Below are 21301 nucleotides of genomic sequence, written 5' to 3'. Positions count from 1 at the left end.
ACCCAGAGAGAGATACTTTTAGAACTTTTGACCAAGGTCACATCTACAAACTTACTGTATCTTCGTTCATAACAGATTCTAGTTTTGGGTACAGAAAACTGTATTGAGATCAGGCTCGGTGTGACTGAATCAGATGGAAACAGTACTCGCTAAGCAATGCAGTGTGACGTCATTAAGTAGTTCCTAGTGACTCAGATTACAGTGGAGCTCAGCTCAAAGCTGGTTTGCTGTGAGTAATTTTGAGGTGTGAATTTAGCACATCGGTATGTGTGAACTTATTCCCTCAGCTGGAGAGTCCCACTTGAACCAGCTGGCTCAAGTGGACACCTGCTTCCTCGAACATCTCATTCCAAAATCATGGGCATCAATATGGAGTTGGTCCCCCCCTTTGCAGCTTTGCAGTCCTTCACTCTCTCTGCGAAGGCGTTCACTAGAATGTTGGAAACATTGCTTTCTATTCAGCCACAAGAGTATTAGTGAGGTGGGGCACTGCTGTTGGGCATTAGGCCTGGCTCGCATTCGGCATTCCAATTGATCCCAAAGGTGTTCGATGGTTTTGAGGTCAAGCTATTGGCAGGCCAATCAAGTTCTTCACACTATCTCGACAAACCATTTCTGTATAGACTCGCTTTGTGCACAGGGCATTGTCATGATGAAACAGGAAAGGCCTTCCCAAACTGTTTCCACAAAGTTGGAAGCACAGAATCGTCTAGAATGTCATTTTTTTCTGTAGTATTAAGATTTCCATTCACTGAAACTAAGGGCCTAGCCGAACCATGAAAAACTGCCCAGACCATTTATTCTCCTCCACCAAACTTTACAGTTAGCACTATGCATTCGGGCAGGTAGCGTTCTCCTGAGTGAAAAAGTTTGGGAACCCTGGTCTAGACTTAAAAGTAGGAGGATACACATGCAAATAAAGATGACTAGACATTGGTGAATAATCAATCAGATTGTGATGTCATGCTGTGGGCCAAAAACTCATCCCACCTGAACTGTGGAAATCAAAACATATACACTACCGTTCAATAAAGTTTGGGGTCACTTAGAATGTCCTTGTTTTCAGCTGTGCTAACATGATTGCAAAAGGGTTTTCTAATGATCATTAGCCTTTTAAAATTATAAACTTGGATTGGCTAACACAAGTGCCATTGGAACACGGAGTGATGGTTGCTGATAATGGACCTCTGTACGCCTATGTAGATATTTTTTTTTTTTGTTGTTTCAGCTACAATAGTCATTTACAACATTAACAATGTCTAGACTGTATTTCGATCAATTTGATGTTATTTAATGGACAAAAAAAGTAGCTTTTCTCCCAAAAACAAGGACATTTCTAAGTGGCCTAAACTTTGAACGGTAGTGTATATTTATATATTTTTGCTCTTACACTAAAAGGCATAAATTTTCACAATTTCAGAGTGTTTATTTTAACCCGAGTGCGTGGAAATATCATATTTTTTAACAGAACATGTTTTTGACTGCACTGCCCTTTAAAGTATGTTCACAGGATATGGAAGTGTAACAACTTACATGTCACATTATGTTAGTAGTTGTTGAGTTGTACACCCCATGCTTATCTCTTGCTTCGCAATAGTACCGCCCACTATCATTGATAGCAATCTTATTGAAGGTGAAGCTCTGTCCAGATCCTACAATGATCCTCATTCCCTTGACTCTGTACCAGGTGTAGGTCTTCACTGCTGGGTTGGCATTGCTGCTGCAGGTCAGAGTCACAGAGCTGCCTCTTACCACTGAACCAGAGGGACTGACAGACAATGAGGTGTTCTTGGGAGGATCTGAAGAAGTGAAGAAGCATATTGTATGGAAACAGGTAGTTTAGAGTGGTGTTATGACACTAGCCATAGTGCTAAAATATTGGTACATTTGTTTTTATTTTGCACTTACACATCCCATCTAGTTGAGTGACAGATGAGTTCTGGGATCCAAGACGATTTCTGGTCTCACAATAGAACTGGTGTTGTCTGCTGGTACCTTGATAGTTAGCATTCTGCTAGATCCCACTTTCGTGACCTGTCTCCGATTTACTCTGTACCAGGTGTAGCTCCCACTGGTGGGTTGGCATTGCTGCTGCAGTCAGAGTCACAGGCTGCCCTCTATTGCTGAACAGAGGGACTGACTGACACTGAGCTGTTTTTTGGAGGATCTGAAAAACAAAACAAATTATGCAGTGAAATGTTATATTGTCACGCCTGACCGTAGAGATCCTTTTATTCTCTATTTTGTTTTGTCCAACCAAACGGACCAAGCGCGTGGCCGGGAGGACAGACAGAGTGGAATGGAAGACATTCTGGAAGGAAAGGGATCCTGGACGTGGAGGAGATCCTGCGCCGAAGGATCGCCTGCCGTGGAAGCAGGTGGAAGCAGCGAGGAAGGCGGAAGCAGCTAGTAAAGGGGCCAGCGTTACAGCAGGTCACGGCTGGCAGGAAGACCGGGGGGGGGGGGGGGGCACACGGGAGGTTGGCGGAGCTAGCTCAGGTAGGGAGCGTGTACTGGTCAGGACCGTGTTATGCGGTAAAGCGCACGTGTCTCCAGTGCGCGTTACAGCCGGTCGCGCTGAGCCAGCTCTATGCATGTGTCGTGCTAGAGTGGGCATCCAGCCAGGACGGATTGTGCCAGCACAGCGTCCTGGTCTCCGGTGCGCTCTTTGGCCCAGGGCATCCTGCGCCGGCTCTGCGCACTGTGTCCCGGTGCGCTTTCACAGCCCAGTGTGTCCTGTGCCTGCGCTCCGCCACGTGCCGGGCCAAAGTGGGCATTCAGCCAGGACGAGTGGTGCCAGCTTTAAGCACCAGATCTCCAGTGCTCCCCCACAGCCCGGTTCGACCTGTGCCTGCTCTCAAGAACCAGGCCTCCAGTCTGTCTCCCCAGCCTGGTGAGTCCTGTGCCTGCTCCAAGAACCAGGCCTCCAGTATGTCCCCCTAGCCTGTGAGTCCTGTGCCTGCTCCAAGAACCAGGCCTCCGTAGGTCTCCCAGCCTGGTGAGTCCTGTGCCTGCTCCACGGGCCTGCAGAGAGGGTACCAGTCGGGGCCTGCAGCGAGGGTTCCCAGTCCGGGGCCTGCAGCGAGGGTCCCCGTCCGGGGCCTGCGGAGAGGGTCCCCAGTCCGGGGCCTGCGGCGAGGGTCCCAAGTCCGGGGCCTGCCGTGAGGTCCCCAGTCCGGGTCGGCGACGAGGGTCCACACCAGAGGCGCCACCAAAGTGGGGGGAGCAGAGGTGGAACGGGGTCTGCGTCCCGCACGGAGCCCGCGCGAAGATAGATGCCACCCGGACCCTCCCCTATAGTGTCAGGTTTGCGGCCGGAGTCCGCACCTTTGGGGGGGTACTGTCACGCCCTGACCGTAGAGATCCTTTTATTCTCTATGTTTGTTTGYTCAGGGTGTGAKTCGGGGGGGAAAGTCTATGCTTTCTGGTTCTTTGTTTTTGGCCGGGTATGATTCTCAATCAGGGACAGCTGTCTATCGTTGTCTCTGATTGGGAATCAGACTTAGGCAGCCTTTTTTCCTTTTCTCATTTGTGGGTTGTTGTCTTTGTTAGTGGCATGTATAGCCTTACAGAGCTTCATGTTCGTTTTGTTGTTTATTGTTTTTGTTGGCGACATTCAAAAATAAAAGAATGTACGCTTACCACGCTGCACCTTGGTCCGGTCATTTCCTTGACGACGATCGTGACATATATCTGTTGTTCGATTAAGTGATAATGCCAGAGAAGCCGGTGTTTGGAGGATATATTGGCACGGTGTTGTTAGGGCCGAGACGAYGTTGAAGGCAGGCAAACTGTAGCAATATATCCTCCAAACACCGGCATTCGAGGGCATTAWCACTTTTATACAATGGGACACCAACATATTCAAATAATGATTTACATATTTTAATTAAAAACATTATTTRGATGAATTTATTAATACTATTTCATCCTTCCACAAGACATAGTCCCGACACAAACCTAGGGTTGCTATCCAAGCCGGCTGGTRGTTCGTTCTATCGGTTCGGTTGCCAGAGACGCAACCCAGTCGTTCAGTCTTTTTGTTCTGTATCTATGGATGCGACCCAGTCGTTGGTTCTAAATGTTCCATTGCCATAATTGGCTGGCAACGTTCTTATCCCTTGCTTGCTAGCTAGCCAAATACGGCTCACTGACAGTCACGMCAAACAGTGTAACCAGCATAACAGCAAAGTAGCRGCATTTGCATTTGTTTAAGCTGTTTTCTAGTGACATCATTTGGATACATCCATAACAATGAGCTAATGAGGCGCGACTTCGCCTGGCAATGAAAATGTGGTCTCTCGTCAGGACACTTGTTCAGAGGAGCTAGCCAGCAACACAGCTAACACAATCCTATTAAACGGAATCTGGACAGACAGCAACCTAATTACACATTGTTTTGTTTTACATGTTTTCTATTGATAGTTCTTTCTATATATCCATAAAAATGATGTTATTCATGATTTTGACTGGCTGAGAAAAGCTGCCTGCCTGTCTGTCTCATCCCGACATGTTCATTACTATGGGACATCTGGAGATTTAATTGTAATATTGAAACAATGTTGCAAATGTCAGAGAGACAGACAGCAAGGTTTATACAAATGTCCTCTGTTGAAAACTAAATGTTAGTCTAAAAGAAATGTGAGAGAATATGCTTTTTATAGTGAGGATCAAGTTTATAAAGTGCCTGGCTGGGTTGATGAGACAGTGGATTGTGCAGTCAGATGGAACAGAGTAAATAGGCATTTTAAGGTAATAGATTTAGCTGGTGGTAACTTATGGAATAGACACAGGCTGGAATGGGGTTTTAACCAATCAGCATTCAGGATTAGACCCACCCATTGTATAATATTTCATAAGTCATGGAACGCGTTTAAAGGAACTCAGTCCGGCTTTCAACTTACACTTGGAAGTTGTAATAATAGAATGCACAAGGTGCATTTTCGGAATTTGGTAGTGAACCATCAGTTTTCTTCTTGTCATGTCAGTCATTTCATTCCTTGGAGAGCTATTTGTAACTTGTCAGAAATGTCCAAATCAAGTAGCCCATGTCAGCTTCTGTTTTTTTTAGCTAGGTTTTTTAGCTCATAGATTTTGTTGTAATGTTTGTGACGCTCAAATATCACATGAATACACATTAGACATGGCAAAATGTATAGACTTGCAAGAAACGTTGCTTTAAAACTGCAAAATGTTCTCTGCACTCAATGACAGAATGTGTAGAATTGCAGGAAATATGCTTTAAACCTGCTAAATTCTCTCTCCATCAACAAGAGGGGTGTGAACAGTTTGTGTCATGAACAGTGCTTGTGCCCATAGAAATAGACGTTTTGTGTGCGCGCGGGGGAAGAGATATTTCCCAATGCTGGAAGGGGGCCTGAGTGAAAAAGTTTGGGAACCACTGGTCCAGACTCTCTAGATCCTACCCCATTACCACTTTAAAGTAGGAGGATACATACTGTATACAAATAAAAGATGACTGGTCATTGGTCAGAATAATTAGATCAGATTGTGATGACATGCTGTGGGCCAAAAACTCCATCCCACCTGAATAGGCTGAAATTCCAGGCATTTTATTTTAATTTTTAATTTTAAGCACTTACACAAAAAGGGCATCGTTTCCACAATTTCAGAGTGTTAGTAGGACCTCAGTGCTTGGAAATATCATTTTTWWAAATCATGTTTTTGACTGCACTGCCCCTTTAAAGTATGTTCACAGGATATGGAAGTGTAACAACTTACATGTCACATCTATGTTAGTAGTTGTTGAGTTGTCCACCCCATGCTTGTTCTCTGCTTCGCAATAGTACCGCCCACTATCATTGATAGCAATCTTATTGAAGGTGAAGCTCTGTCCAGATCCTACAATGACTCCCTCATTCCCATTGACTCTGTACCAGGTGTAGGTCTTCACTGCTGGGTTGGCATTGCTGCTGCAGGTCAGAGTCACAGAGCTGCCCTCTACCACTGAACCAGAGGGACTGACAGACAATGAGGTGTTCTTGGGAGGATCTGAAGAAGTGAAGAAGCATATTGTATGGAAACAGGTAGTTTAGAGTGTGTTATGACACTAGCAATAGTGCTAAAATATTGGGTACATTTGTTTTTATTTTGCACTTACACATCCCATCTAGTTGAGTGACAGATGAGTTCTGGTATCCAAGACGATTTCTGGTCTCACAATAGAACTGGCTGTTGTCTGCTGGTACCTTGATAGTTAGCATTCTGCTAGATCCCAATTCTGTGACCTGTTCTCGATTGACTCTGTACCAGGTGTAGCTCCCCACTGGGGGGTTGGCATTGCTGCTGCAGGTCAGAGTCACAGAGCTGCCCTCTATTGCTGAACTAGAGGGACTGACTGACACTGAGGTGTTCTTTGGTGGGTCTGAAAAACAACAAAAAATATGCAAGTAAAATGTTCTACCTGTTTTTTTTTGTTTAATAAGTTATTACTTGAGGTTCCAGTATGTTTTAATGTTGTACTTACATATCACATTCAGTAGAATGATTGATGAGTTCTTTGTCCCATGGTCATTTCTGGCCTCACAGTAGAACTGGTGGTTGTCTATAGATGCTTCCGTTTTTAACTCTTTTTCATTAGCAATTTGTGTCCCTGGGCCTCCATTGACTCTGTACCAGGTGTAGTTTTTCACTGCTGGGTTGGCATTGCTGCTGCAGGTCAGAGTCACAAAGCTGCCCTCTACCACTGAACCAGAGGGACTGACTGACACTGAGGTGTTCTTGGGAGGATCTGAAGAGACAGGTGTAAAAACAGTAAAAAGGCTGGGGAAAAAAAGACTTGTAAAACTTGGTGCTATCCTCACAACTAAAATTGAGTACAAACAATAGTTCCAGAATTATACTTACACAATACATCCAGTTCAATGACTGATGAGTTCTTAGAGCCATGGTCATTTGTGGCACCACAGTAAAACTGTCTGTGATCTGTGTACACCTGGGTCTGATGGTTGTCTCCATGTCCTATTGATGTCACCTGAACTCCATTGACTCTGTACCAGGTGTAGCTCACTGCTGGGTTGGCGTCACTGTTGCAGGTCAGACTCACAGAGCTGCCCTCTAACACTGAATCAGAGGGACTGACTGACACTGAGGTGCTCTTGGGAGGGTCTGTGGGAAAGAAACAACAGCTACTGAAAGAAAAAAGTAAACATAGTGTGTGTTATGATACTGGCGACACACTTAGAAAATAGGGTTCCTCCAGGGTTATTTTGGAAGGGTGATGGCCCAAAGAAGCCTTTGAGCTCTTCATTGATTCTTTGCAAATCCGAAAAGAGTTATTTCCTCTCTTAGTGATAATTTAAATGTAAGGGGCGGTGCCTCATTCAAATATTTAGGGATGTGGTTTGCTCACAGCTCTTCTTGTGCAACCACAAGTGAGAGTGTCATTCCAGTTTATCTTATCTTTTTGTGTTATGCTATTTCATCATCATTATGACTATGGTCAGTCATAGTGTCTTGTGAAATACTCCTGTATGGCCTTCACTCGACTGAGAACAATTCTRACCTCAGATGTCTCCAGCTGTTCTAGAGCTGGCACACCTGATTCAACTTGTCAATTAACACAGTTATAACACCTAAAGAACTTGAAAAGCCCAGTGCTGTCAAAAATAGGTATTCCTGTGTTTCATATAAACTGATTTATATCAAACATTAGGAACACCTTCTTAATATTGAGTTGCACCCCCCGTCCCCGTCTCCTTTTGCCGTCAGAACAGCCTCAATTCGTCGGGCCATGGACTCTACAAGGTGTCAAAAGCGTCCCACAGTTCTGACAAGATGGCTGGATGTCCTTTGGTTGGTGGACAATTCTTGATACACACGGGAAACTGTTGAGCGTGAAAAACACAGCCGGGTTACAGATCTTGACACAAACCAGTGCGCCTGGCACCTACTGCCATACCCCGTTCAAAGGCACTAAAATATTTGGTCTTGCCCAATCACCCTTTGAATGAAGCACATACACAATCCATGTGTCAATTGTCTCAAGGCTTAAAAATCCTTCTTTAAACTGTCTCCTCCCCTTCATCTACACTGATTGAAGTGGATTTAACAAGTGACATCAATACGGGACCATGGCTTTCACCTGGAATCACCTGGTCAGTCTATGTCATGGAAAGAGCAGGTGTTCTTAATGTTTTGTACACTCAGTGTATATTTCCACACCATGAGGTTGGAATAATACTGTGAAATTGTAAAAACTTATGATAACGCCCTTTTAACGTAACAGCTGTTTGAAAAGATGGTCTGAAATTTCCGTCTGTTTTGGTGGGATGGAATTTTGGCCTGCCTGGTGACAGAGAAATTGTTCTGCTAAGAAGATATTTTTGTTTCTTTTTGACAAATTTGAATTTAAAACAATCCCAGTTAGGTACTTAATTGCTACTCAGAAATTATATGATATTGAGGTAAAAATGGCTGCATTGGACCTTTAACAATGTAATATGGTTAAACAAAATAATGAACCCTGTATGGTTCTTCAAAAAGATCTARAAAGAACCTTTGAGACCGAGGAAGTATCTTTATAAAACTATTGTCCATAAAGATTCTATATAAAAAAAAACATGAATAAAGGGTACTATATAGCCCCCAAAAGGGTTGTTACCATAGCGGAACCCTGTTTTAGTGCTCTTCAGAACCTTTTATTTAAGATTCTTTATAGAACCTTAGGAAATTATTATTTTTATCACCACAGAGGTTCCATTTAGAACCTTATGAGCATGGTTATTTATAGAAGCTTATTTTTGTGTATATATATATATCACCAAAAAAGGATCTGCTATGGTTACAAGCCAAATAACTCTTATTTGGCACTATATAGAACAATTATTTGTGTGTGTATAGCGCAAAAATATTATACACATTTATTTTATTGTGTACTTACACATCATATCTAGTTGAAAGAAAGATGATTTCTGGATTCCATGGTCATTTTTGGCCTCACAGTAGAACATGCTGTTATCTGTCAACACCTGGACAGTTAGCTCTGGCATATTCTTCACTGGTGTCCCCCGACCTCCCCTGATTGTGTACCAGGTGTAGGTCTTCACTGCTGGGTTGGCATTGCTGTTGCAGGTCAGAGTCACAGAGCTGCCCTCTATCACTGAACCAGAGGGACTGACTGACACTGAGGTGTTCTTTGGGGAGTCTAAAGAAAAAAAATATGAATATGTATATATATATATACAGTTGAAGTCAGAAGTTTACATACACTTAGGTTGGAGTCATTAAAACTCGTTTTTCAACCACTCTACAAATCTCTTGTTAACAAACTATAGTTTTGGCAAGTCGGTTAGACATCTACTTTGTACATGACACAAGTAATTTTTCCAACAATTGTTTACAAACAGATTATTTAACTTATAATTCACTGTATCACAATTCCAGTGGGTCAGAAGTTTACATACACTAAGTTGACTGTGCCTTTAAACAGCTTGGAAAATTCCAGAAAATGATGTCATGGCTTTAGAATATTCTGATAGGCTAATTGAGTCAATTGAGTCAATGAGTCATTCGAGTCATTTGGAGGTGTACCTGTGGGTGTATTTCAAGGCCTACCTTCAAACTCAGTGCCTCTTTGCTTGACATCATGGGAAAATCAAAAGAAATCATCCAAGACCTCAGAAAACAAATTGTAGACCTCCACAAGTCTGGTTGATCCTTGGGAGCAATTTCCAAATGCCTGAAGGTACCACGTTTATCTGTACAAACAATAGTATGCAAGGATAAACACCATGGGACCACGCAGCCGTCATACCGCTCAGGAAGGAGACGCGTTCTGTCTCCTAGAGATGAAGGTACTTTGGTGAGAAAAGTGCAAATCAATCCCAGAACAACAGCAAAGGACCATGTGAAGATGCTGGAGGAAACAGGTACAAAAGTATCAATATCCACAGTAAAACGAGTCCTATATCGACATAACCTGAAAGGCCGCTCAGCAAGGAAGAAGCCACTGCTCCAAAACCGCCATAAAAAGCCAGACTACGGTTTGCAACTGCACATGGGGACAAAGATCATAATTTTTGGAGAAATGTCCTCTGGTCTGAAGAACCGAAAATATAATAATGACCATCGTTATGTTTGGAAGAAAAAGGGGGAGGCTTGCAAGCCGAAGAACACCATCCCAACCGTGAAGCACAGGGTGGCAGCATCATGTTGTGGGGGTGCTTGGCTGCAGGAGGGACTGGTGCACTTCACAAAATAGATGGCATCATGAGGCAGGAACATTATGTGGATATATTGAAGCAACATCTCAAGACATCAGTCAGGAAGTTAAAGCTTGGTCGCAAATGGGTCTTCCAAATGGACAATGACCCCAAGCATACTTGGCTTAAAATGGCTTAAAGACAACAAAGTCAAGGTATTGGAGTGGCCATCACAAAGCCCTGACCTGAATCCTATAGAAAATTTGTGGGCAGAAATGAAAAAGCGTGTGCAAGCAAGGAGGCCTGCAAACCCGACTCAGTTACACCAGCTCTGTCAGGAGGAATGGGCCAAAATTCACCCAACTTATTGTGGGAAGGTTGTGGAAGGCTACCCGAAACGTTTGACCCAAGTTAAACAATTTAAAGGCAATGTATCCAAATACTAATTGAGTGTATGTAAACTTCTGACCCACTGGGAATGTGATGAAAGAATTGAAGGCTGAAATAAATCATTCTCTCTACTATTATTCTAACATTTCACATTCTTAAAATAAAGTGTTGATCCTAACTGCCCTAAGACAGGGAATTTTTACTAGGATTAAATGTCAGGAAATGTGAAAACTGAGTTTAAATCTATTTGGCTGAGGTGTATGTAAACTCCCGACTTCAACTATACAAAGTGATTGCAAAGAAATCTTCAATACTTGTATTTAATATGGATGGGCATTTGAAAAAATATCAGTGTTTGAGTACTCTCATAAAAATAAATGTGAGTTGTACTGGTTGTGCTGGTTGTGCTGGTTATTCTTTACACAACTGAAAAACAAACGGAACATATTTTCACTGCATTTGACATACTGTATTCTCTAAACATCAAACACATCTTAGAGTTGAAATGTCAGTGCTTATCAATTTAACCAGCTAAATAGTTGCATTTGTACACTTTGAGTACTTACATTTGATTACAGTAAACAAATACAAACCTTGAATCGAGTACCTGAGTACTCAAATACTCGCGCCCATCTATAGTTTCATTGTATACTTACACATTACATCCAGTTCAAAGACGGATGAGTTCTGTGTTCCATGGACATTTCTGGCCTCACAGTAGAACTTTCTTTGATCTGTGTACACCTGGGTCTGATGTTTCTCTCCATCTCCTATTGATGTCACCTGAACTCCGTTGACTCTGTACCAGGTGTAGCTCCCCACTGCTGGGTTGGCATTGCTGCTGCAGGTCAGAGTCACAGAGCTGCCCTCTACCACTGGACCAGAGGGACTGACTAACACTGAGGTATACATGGGAGGATCTGAAAAACAGGGACAATGTTTGAAACAAGTGAATTTAGTGGTGCCACCATTGCACCCATTGCTACTGAGATATTGCAAGGACTTACATGGCAAATCTAGTTGAATGACAGAGGAGTTCTGGCTTCCATGGTCATTTCTGGCTTCACAGTAGAACTGACTGTTGTCTGCAGACACCTGGATAGTTAGCATTCTGCTAGACCCCACTGTTGTCACCTGAACTCCATTGACTCTGTACCAGGTGTAGCTCACTGCTGGGTTGGCATTGCTGCTGCAGGTCAGAGCCATGGAGCTGCCCTCTACCACTGGACCAGAGGGACTGACTGACACTGAGGTGTTCTTGGGAGAAACTTAGAGAAAGTGCACACAATGTTATTCATGTTTGACTGAAATAAAACCAACCAACTGGTGCTAATATGAGGTGGAAATAAAGTCCAAATGATCTTACATAGAACCGTAACGGTCAGAGTAGTTTCAGGTGACTTGACATTCTTGCCATCTTGTTGTTTGTAGAGAGCAGTGCAGGAGATTTTCTGTTCATGACGGAGGTATGAAGCAGTGAAGGTCAGAGAAGAGGTCTTGACTTGAGTTTTATCCTGATTCTCCTGTAGTCCCTCCTCACTTCGACCCAGACTGGGGCTCCATGTCAGAGTTGGAGGGAGTGAGGGACATGGGTCTGCAGCAGAGCAGATCAAACGCACTGAGGTCCCCTCCCTCACTTCCACTGTAGCTGGGGTTAGAGTGGGTGTGGGGGGAGTGTCTAGAATAGAAAGACACGTTACTAGCTCAATGAAACAATAAGGAACAAACACACCCACTATCAATGATAATCAATCAATTGTTCAATAAGATGTGAAAACAAAGTCTAGAACATACAAATACGTTAAATACAATTTCATGTAGTTTTGTCGAGGTAAAGTGTATAGAATCATGTGTGGTCAATAATTCAGTWTGATTGGATAGCTATGTGTCCTACCTGCGATATTGATTTGAACAGGTGTGCCAAAATTAAACTTGACACAATTGCCACATTCTAGTCTGAAGTAATACGTGTCACCAGTAGGCTTGTTGTCCAGGATTGTAGTACAGTCTTTCTGGTTCAAGTTCCCAGATGGACTGGAGCCTACTATGTTAGTAATATCTGTTCCACCTCTCGTCCAAATGGCATTACATGAGTGCGTTTTTAGGCAGGGATTATAGTCCACTGACTTCAAGGGACCAAGTGTAAATGAGCAAGGAATGCGCACACATGATCCCTTCAGAGCCTTTATACTCTGAGGCATCAAGGCTGTCCAATCTGCACAGAGAACACCTAAAAGACACACACAACAGCACAAGTCTTTATAGAGTTCGATGTGACTCATTCAATTCAACAAAGACAGCATTTTAGATGTACTGTATTTCAGCACCAGCTTTCTCTGTAAATCCATTTTTCCAYCTGGGTGACACTTTATTTGAATTTTTATATTTACGATCAACATTGGACATTTGTTAGGGTGTGAGTGTGTATCAAGAACTAATTAATTATTATTACCACACATTGCTGCTGCACATATCATCTTAGCCAGGGGGGAAAGAAGGTTTCATTTCTTCCCGGTACAGGACCTCTTATGTGTGCATTAACATGGGCCTAATCATAGAATTTGTTCTAGAATCCATGTTAATTCAATAGGATCTCTGTGGGCCAAGTCGTAAAGATTTGTCATTTAAAATGTATTACCTTTATTTATGTCATAAACACAACCAGTCATGATGTTTTCATCTGATTTCATCATCTGAAACACTTCAAATGACTCCTTTACTAGGCTATACCCGAGCACCTTCATCCACTCGAACCACACCACATTTTGGAGCGTAGGCTGTACCACACGTTTTCAAGTAAATTCACAAATGTTTCATGCCTCTGACATGCGATAATGATAAATAATAGTGTAATAGCCTACTTTTTATGATATTTTTTGTTTATTATTGTGATAGGCTCATGTTCTACCGGTACGGCGTACCTCCAKTATTTATTTTGCCTGGACGCCATACTGGACCGTACCCCATTACTTTCACCCCTGATCTTGGCCAGTGATCCCAACTCCCACAGCCACCCACCTTGCAGCAGACAGCCACTGAGGAGGAATCTTAAAGCGCCAGCCATGTCTCTGTCAGGGAGGAGCAGAAGGAATAACACAGTTATTAGCTTGTATTACCTCTGCATGTGAAATTATGGATTTCTTTTTTTACAGTCAACATCCACTGTGTGGCATTTATTCATGGTATAGAGGTAGACCTGTTACGGATTCCCCCTGCCTGTGAGACTTGCTCCACCCATCCCCTGACGCTGCCAGAGAGACTAGGGGGTCATAAACTGTCTGCCCAAACTCCCAGTGACCTCTGTGACCAGGCCACAGCTAGGTTGCCAGAATCAGGTGGTTGCTATGGGGTCGGACACCTGACACTCTTCTTGCCTGCTCTCTTCAAGTAACCTGTCTAAGTCACTATCGCCTTGTYGCATTCATTTCTGTAGCCATGAAATGCTTTGAAAGGCTGGTCATGGCTCACATCAACAACATCATCCCAGACACCCTGAACCATCTCCAATTCGCATACAGATCCACAGATGACGCAATCTCTATTGCACTCCACACTGCCCTCTCCAACCTGGACAAGAAGAACACCTATGCGAGAATACGCTTCATTGACTACAGCTCAGCGTTCAACACCATAGTGCCCTCCAYGCTCATCACTAAGCTCAGGACCCTGGAACTGAACACCTCCKTCTGTAACTGGATCCTGGACTTCCTGACGGGCCACCCCTAGGTGGTGAGGGTAGGCGACAACACATCCACCATGCTGACCCTCAACACATGGGCACCTCAGGGGTGCATGCTTAGTCCTCTCCTGTACACCCTAATCSCCCACGACTCGTGACTGCGCACAACTCCAACACCATCATTAAGTTTACTGACGACACAACAGGGGGGGGGGCTGATCACCAACGACAACAAGAAAGCATATTAGGTAGGGGATCAGAGACCTGGCAGTGTGGTGCCAGGACAACAACCTCTCCCTCAACAAAMGAGCTGATTGTGTACTACAGGAAWTGGAACTTGATTTGACAGATGTCAATGTAAAAAAACGAACAGGGGTTAGAAKTCCAAAACTTCCAGGCATCACAGTGGAACTGTAGTAACCTCCATACGACACATTGGCCCAAATCATATAGCCTCGTACAAACCATTGTGATCTCGTGAGCTCACATTCGGGTCCGTGTAGCGAAACAGAATGTGAGCTCGCGAGATCAGGATGATTTGTATGAGGCTAATGAATGCAAAGTGCTTGAGTGGGTGGTAGCATCACAAATCCAACAACACAGGGCCTCTCATGAACTTTCGAACCCCTCSAGTTGGCCTTCTGGCCTATGCATAGCACTGAAACTGCCTTGGTAAAGGTAGTGAACGACCTCCTCTGTGCTGCTGAGTTCCCTGCAAGTTACCAGGACGTCATTGAGGACCATGTTAGGACGTTTGTAAAATGTTCTCAAGACATTAGCTTTACCAGTCATCAGGGGCCAGTTTTTCAAATTGATGAATCTGGATTAGAATGGGATCAAGGTAGTCCTGATTTTCGGCCTCAAAACTATCCTAATCACCACCTTTGAGTTTTGAAAAATGCAAAAACAACATTTAATCCTGATTAAAGGTSAGATTGGATTACCAAATCCTGATCCCTATCTGGAGGATCAGAATAAAACATTTCAATTTTGAAAAACCCAATTGTAACATTTAAATCTATTCAATTCACAGAAAAAAACAGCTCAAAAACAGCCAGTCAATCTGATCCTGGATTGCAAAAAAGCGGATTACAGAATCCGGATCATTCTGATCCAGATAAAAAAAATGTGAAACTGGACCATGAGATTTGAACTCATAACCTCTGGATTTGCAGTTGCTGATCTTTCTGCTGCCCCACAAAGTCTGTAGAATGCTCAGAAGTCTCCTACATATTCATTACCTATAAATAAATCTCTGCTCCCGAGTGGCGCAGCGGTCTAAGGCACTCAGTGCTAGAGGCGTCACTACAGACCCTGGTTTAATTCCAGGCGGTATCACAACCGGCCGTGATTGGGAGTCCCATAGGGCAGCGCACAATTTGCCCAGCATCATCTGGGTTAGGGTTTGGCCGGGGTAGGCCGTCATTGTAAATAACAATTTGTTCTTAACTGACTTGTCTAGTTAAATAAAGGTTAGATAAATAAACTTAGCAAAATAGTTAATCTGACTATTCTGTCATCATTGATTTAATGTACTTATTTCAGCAATTTGGGGGTTTTCTAATGTTGGTATTATTATGTTTTAATTTTGCTCCTGAATCACTATGATGAATATAATAGTTTTCCTTCAGTGTATTTTTAACAGAGCTGAGATTTACTTTGAAGTACTAAGTGTAGGAATACAGGTGAAATCAGTCACTAAACAAAAATATCAGTCATGTCTGCATGGTAGCGTTGCCGAAAGATCGGAATGCCATGAAAGATCGGAAAAATCGGAATGCCATGAACCAAGAGGGCGTGAGTTCAGATCAGTAAAGGTTGATCAATAATTACTGTAAATAAACACACAATGTATTCATGTATGTCAAAGTGTGTAATGTATGTAAATTGAAAACACTGTATGCTGCAAGCACTGTGTGGGAGTATCCCTAACATTGCCAACAGACAAAGAGCTGTGAATGGATCAGTGGTTCACCAATCAGGGCTTTGATGGGCTTGGCAACAGTAAGAAGTGGTTATGAAAATGGGTAGAACATTTTTTGTGGGGGGGGGGGAGACCATCAGGTCTTTGCGACCATCAGGTGATGTCCCCGGAACAAGCCGGGAACTAAACAAAAATATCCAGGAGACAATGACAGAATCTTCTAAAAACATCCTATAATCTTTGGGGATATCTCCMGAACAAACCGGGAACTAGACAAAACCTCCAGGGGACCATGACACAACGTCCTGGCAACTTTGGGTGAACATCTGTGACGTTCCGGGATTCCAAAAGGGTTGTTTGCGGAGGGATAGGGTTCTACCAAGAACCATTTTGATCAGTAGAACCGTTTTCYGAAGACAAGGGTTCTTTGTAAGGCAAAGGGTTCTACCTAGAACATAGAAAATTATAGAAACCGTTTTTGAAAGTAAGGGTTGTTTGATGATTAATTGGAAGGCAAGAAGGATTCTTTGGACGGCAAGAAGGGTTCTACATAGAACCATYTATACAATTTCCCAGCATGTTCTATTTGCAGGGAAATTTTCAGAATTGTTTGTTTAACTGTAATTTCTGTGTTTTTGCATGTACATTGATTGGTTGATACATTTTATGCCACACAAAGGTAAGTAACATAGTGTTTTCTAAACTCTACTGGATTTATTGCACCCGTTACTGAGATGGTTGTTCCAGTTTAGATGATTGAMGTGGTCTGAGTATTCCCTACCCTGTTAGTCATTCTGAATGCAGGTTGCGGGTGATTAGAAATTCCACTTGATGGATAGCCTTACTTTGGCTGGATTCCAATAGGAATTACACATCCCTTTGCAAGCCAGCATATTATGACTTGCAGGCCTAATGTGGCTTGTAAACCAGGAGATTCCTAACACCACTGTGTTTGGGTATAGCTAGGCCCTCAAAGAAAGGCCTTATGATATATGCAATAAATTGTCARAAATAATAACATTTTACAGGCTAATAAGACTGGTGAACCATTCATAGAGGGATAGAATGGTTCTCGGTAGAAGATAACAGGGTTCTCAGCAGGACCCTTCATAGAGGGTTCCAGGTAGAACCATATACAGTGGTTTCTTTGAAGAACCCTATATAGAGGGTTCTAGATCCGTCTGCAAAGGGTTCTAGCCAGCACCAAAAAGGGTTCCCCTACGGGGACAAACCAAAGAACCCTGTATGGTTCTACTTAACACCTTTTTTTCTAAGAGCGTACCTGTTGGCAGATTGATCAATAGGACTGTAAAGTTCCCAAAAGTAAGACTCCTGTGGTATTTATATATTTGCAGAAAACCATTCAGGTTTCTTTTGTGACTACTGCTGTGTGCTACTGCTTTCAAAACAACGATCTAACCAAAGTCGTGCTGTGCTGCTGCCTGTAAACACACAGTCCAGTGCAGTGCAATATCAAAGTGAATGGCACACGCCCGTATAGCTCTGATTGGTTATGGCGCAGCGGTCTGTGTCCAGTGTTTTTATTTAATGAAGTGTCTATTAATTGCCCAAACGCACGCCCACTTTCCCACTCGTATAAATATAGAATTTTTACAAATACCTGACTCTACGTCATTTCCAAACATTCTATGAATGGATGAAAACATGAACATCTTTACGCTTGCTTGTCACAAAATGTAAACAAATGCATCATATTCTTCCCGAGGGTGTATATGCACAGATTGTAATAAGATTCGATGGTGCTAACACACTGTAAATTCCTCTTTAACGGTTACATTTTACATTCCAGTGCCTTTATTGCTGTGTAATTGTTCCGGTAGTGTAACAAGTATTGTAGTTACTCGTTGTTACACTGGACTTACCCTGTACTTAGGGTTAGGGTAAGGGTTAGGGTTACTGCTGTAAGTACAGGGCAAGCACAGTGTAACAATGAGTGATTACTATACTTATTACACTGTGTACTTACAGGAATAACCACACAGTAAAATGTTCCAATCAATTACCAAAATATATATATTTGAGTGTTAAGGGCACCATAATGTAAAGTGTTACCGAGTATAATCAATAATACTGTAGCTATTTTGATCAGTAAATAAGTGTTCACTCCTATACATTTATTATGACATTATGAAACAACCTTACCTTTTTTGCCAACAGATAGAGTAGTAGGGAGGATCAAATAAGAAGTGCGTTGTGTATGTATGTCCTATTCAACTGCAACTGTGTCTGACTGACTGTGTCTTTGGAAAATGAGGAACTTTCAAAGCTGTATGTATTATAAATCTTTAACCCTGCGAGACCCAAGCATAGATCCAAATTAGGAAACAAAAATTATTAGAAATACCTTCAGAAATACTTGTAATAGGCCTCTGATTATGAAAAAAAAATATATATATATATTTCGTTTGTCGAAAGAATTTCTGGAATCAGCAAAAATGCAACATTAGGCTTTGACGGTAGAAAATTGTGAAATTCTATAAAAATCACATCAAAATGGATCAAAAGCATTGTGTAATGGTATTTACATCGGAAATTAAGTCATATTTTGTCTGAAATAGCAACATTGGTCAACTTGACCAATCCATCTATCATGCTATCAAAAACTAATATTTTTGAAAGCATCAATTATTTTGCGGGTTCCCTATGTATTGAGAACATCTATCGTACTTTTATGAATATTTGTTTGGTTGTCCTTTCTGGCTTAACTTGGAAAGATAACCTCCTATCTTACTGCTGAGAGATTTCGTTCTACCCGCGCTGCTGACAACTATTTTTGTCCGCTCATACAGGAGTAATAAAGGCTTAGTGCACTAATTTCTGATTTATCAGGATTTATACCTCCCACAGCTATGTTTGGTTGTCCATATTTGCACAATTTTGTAAGGGAAACAATCTCTCTAACTCGTCTATCAATATATGAATGTGACCCTACGTCTCATTTTGGAAACTCTGTAAGCCCAATGTTGTCTTTTTGTGACACTTATAAAACTGCTGTACCTTTCTGGCTCAGAATGTTTGATTCTCAATATCCTTTATTTTCTACATAATCACCACATATTAGAGAAGACTAGCATGGACACGACACGTGCTTGTGTAGGGGACTCGTGTTGTCTCAGACGAGTGGACAGATTTCTAATGTTTCAGAGGCTACAGATGCCACAATAATCATGATGACATACAAAAAATACTACTAAGAGATACATCTGGGACTGAGGAGATGTAGTCTAACATTCTTTTTTGGTTTGGGACCTGTGCAGGTTGCAATTTTGCAGCCGTGGGTCTCAGATATACTGTAACACTGTTCCACCCAAATGTGTATATTTTCATATACTAACTTCCATCTCGTTTTCTTGATCACTGCTATTGTGTCAGTGCTGTTCAGCCGATAAATAATTGAACAGGTTGTATTTGATGGAATTAACACTGATTGCCATAATTAAACAGTATCTATTTCCTTTTTACAGATATGTTGAATATCTAAATATGAACAGACAATATTTCTGCATAAACCAGCCCTACAAATCCCAGCTCCATTTTTACAATTTTTTTTTTTTTTTATATTACAAAATCCACATATAATCTCCAAGAAATCTCCAAAATCTTTTAAAGGTTAAACACATTTGTTTGTATATTAATTATTGCTTTTCAGTAAATATATTTTTTAATTGAAATCCACACAGAGAAATCAGAAATGGGAATAGGAACAGAAAACAGAAACAGGCCAAATATGTAATTGACACTACATTGACACTGAACAAAATGTGCTGTTTGTAGCAAGTAAGCACATTTCTCACATTATATGACCAAAGGTTAAAAATACTGCATCATTGTCTTTCTTTATACATGTAGCACTTTCAACAAAGTTGAAATGTTCATGAGAAGGGTCTAAGGTGTCTAAGTGTCTGATAGGGTCCAGATGCTAGTGATGGATAGGCTGTTGAGGTTTATAGCTATGAAACAATCAACCAATTACATCAATTAGGTACTTTTTATTACATTTGAACTATACATTGAATCACAACATAAATACATTCAGAATATTATATATATATATTTTTAATACCTTCTACTGAAAACATTTCACTGTACTGCAGTAACCAAGGGCAATATTTGACCAAACAAACATATTTCATGCTGATGTGCAAAGGGATGCGAAACTGCAATGAGGTCACTACTTCTGCCAATTTAATTCTGGTTTGATTTAACAGGATGCAGATGGACAGTTCTTACACATCACCCCCGGTGAATAGAAATTAGATAATACATGGAAAATTATATCAAGATGGATAGTCTATAGCAGATTATGTGGTAGGACCTGTGGGTAGAGTTTACTGGAAATGCATCACAGTCTCCCTGAGGTCTACAAGTGCTGCATGTGTACACTAAAGAAAATCCTGTTGTTTTTACGATATCTGGCAGTAACAGTATGTTACTGTAAATAAACCTTGGTTTAACAGTACACTCTGTCTGTCTGTGTTGGTCCTCTGTTTTCTGTCACAAAGCGCAACCCACAACATCACCCTCCCCTCTGTTCTTTTCAAACAGGAAACTCACTGAGTTTGGACTTCCTGACGGGCTGCCCTCAGGTGGTAAGGGTAGGTAACAACACATCCGTCACGCTGATCCTCAACACTGGGGCCCCTCAGGGGTGRGTGCTCAGAACTGACGGGTTGCATCACCGCCTGGTATAGCAATTGCTCGTCCTCCAACTGCAAGGCACTATATATGGTAGTGCGTACGGCCCAGTACATCACTGGGGCCAAGCTTCCTGCCATCCAGGACCTCTATACCAGGCAGTGTCAGAGGAAGGCCCTAAAAATGGTCAAAGACTCCAGCCACCCTAGTCATAGTCTGTTCTCTCTGCTACCGCACGGAAAGCAGTACCGGAGCGCCATGTCTAGGTCCAAGAGGTTTCTAAACAGCTTCAACCCCCAAGCCATAAGACTCCCCCCACCACCCTTCTGCGCTGCTGCTACTCTCTGTTATTATCTATGCATAGTCACTTTAACAACTCTACCTACATGTGCATATTACCTCAATTACCTCGACACCGATGCCCCCACACATGGACTCTGTACCGGTTCCCCCTGTTGTTATTACTGCTGCTCTTTAATTATTTGATAT

General features: G+C 42.2%; 1 protein-coding gene across 1 annotated transcript in view; it reads right to left on the bottom strand.

Annotated features, from left to right (window-relative positions):
• Nucleotides 1-18421, bottom strand: part of LOC111965189 (B-cell receptor CD22-like) — a 32266-nt gene extending 13845 nt beyond the window's left edge. Inside the window, exons 1-11 of the mRNA XM_023989220.2 lie at nt 18320-18421; nt 13572-13621; nt 12448-12783; nt 11920-12231; nt 11561-11821; nt 11210-11473; nt 8903-9166; nt 6868-7128; nt 6488-6751; nt 6122-6385; nt 5743-6012 (exon numbers count right to left, since the gene is read on the bottom strand). Of these exons, the coding sequence (XP_023844988.1) occupies nt 5743-6012; nt 6122-6385; nt 6488-6751; nt 6868-7128; nt 8903-9166; nt 11210-11473; nt 11561-11821; nt 11920-12231; nt 12448-12783; nt 13572-13617 (2542 nt within the window). The 5' untranslated portion in view covers nt 13618-13621; nt 18320-18421. The remainder of the gene's footprint in view (nt 1-5742; nt 6013-6121; nt 6386-6487; nt 6752-6867; nt 7129-8902; nt 9167-11209; nt 11474-11560; nt 11822-11919; nt 12232-12447; nt 12784-13571; nt 13622-18319) is intronic.
• Nucleotides 18422-21301: the final 2880 nt, after the last annotated feature.

The sequence above is a fragment of the Salvelinus sp. IW2-2015 genome, linkage group LG6.1 (assembly GCF_002910315.2).
Source record: "Salvelinus sp. IW2-2015 linkage group LG6.1, ASM291031v2, whole genome shotgun sequence".
Classification (NCBI taxonomy): Eukaryota; Metazoa; Chordata; class Actinopteri; order Salmoniformes; family Salmonidae; genus Salvelinus; species Salvelinus sp. IW2-2015.
Note: the sequence above shows the minus strand (reverse complement) of the source record. Positions and strands in the feature narration are given on the sequence as shown.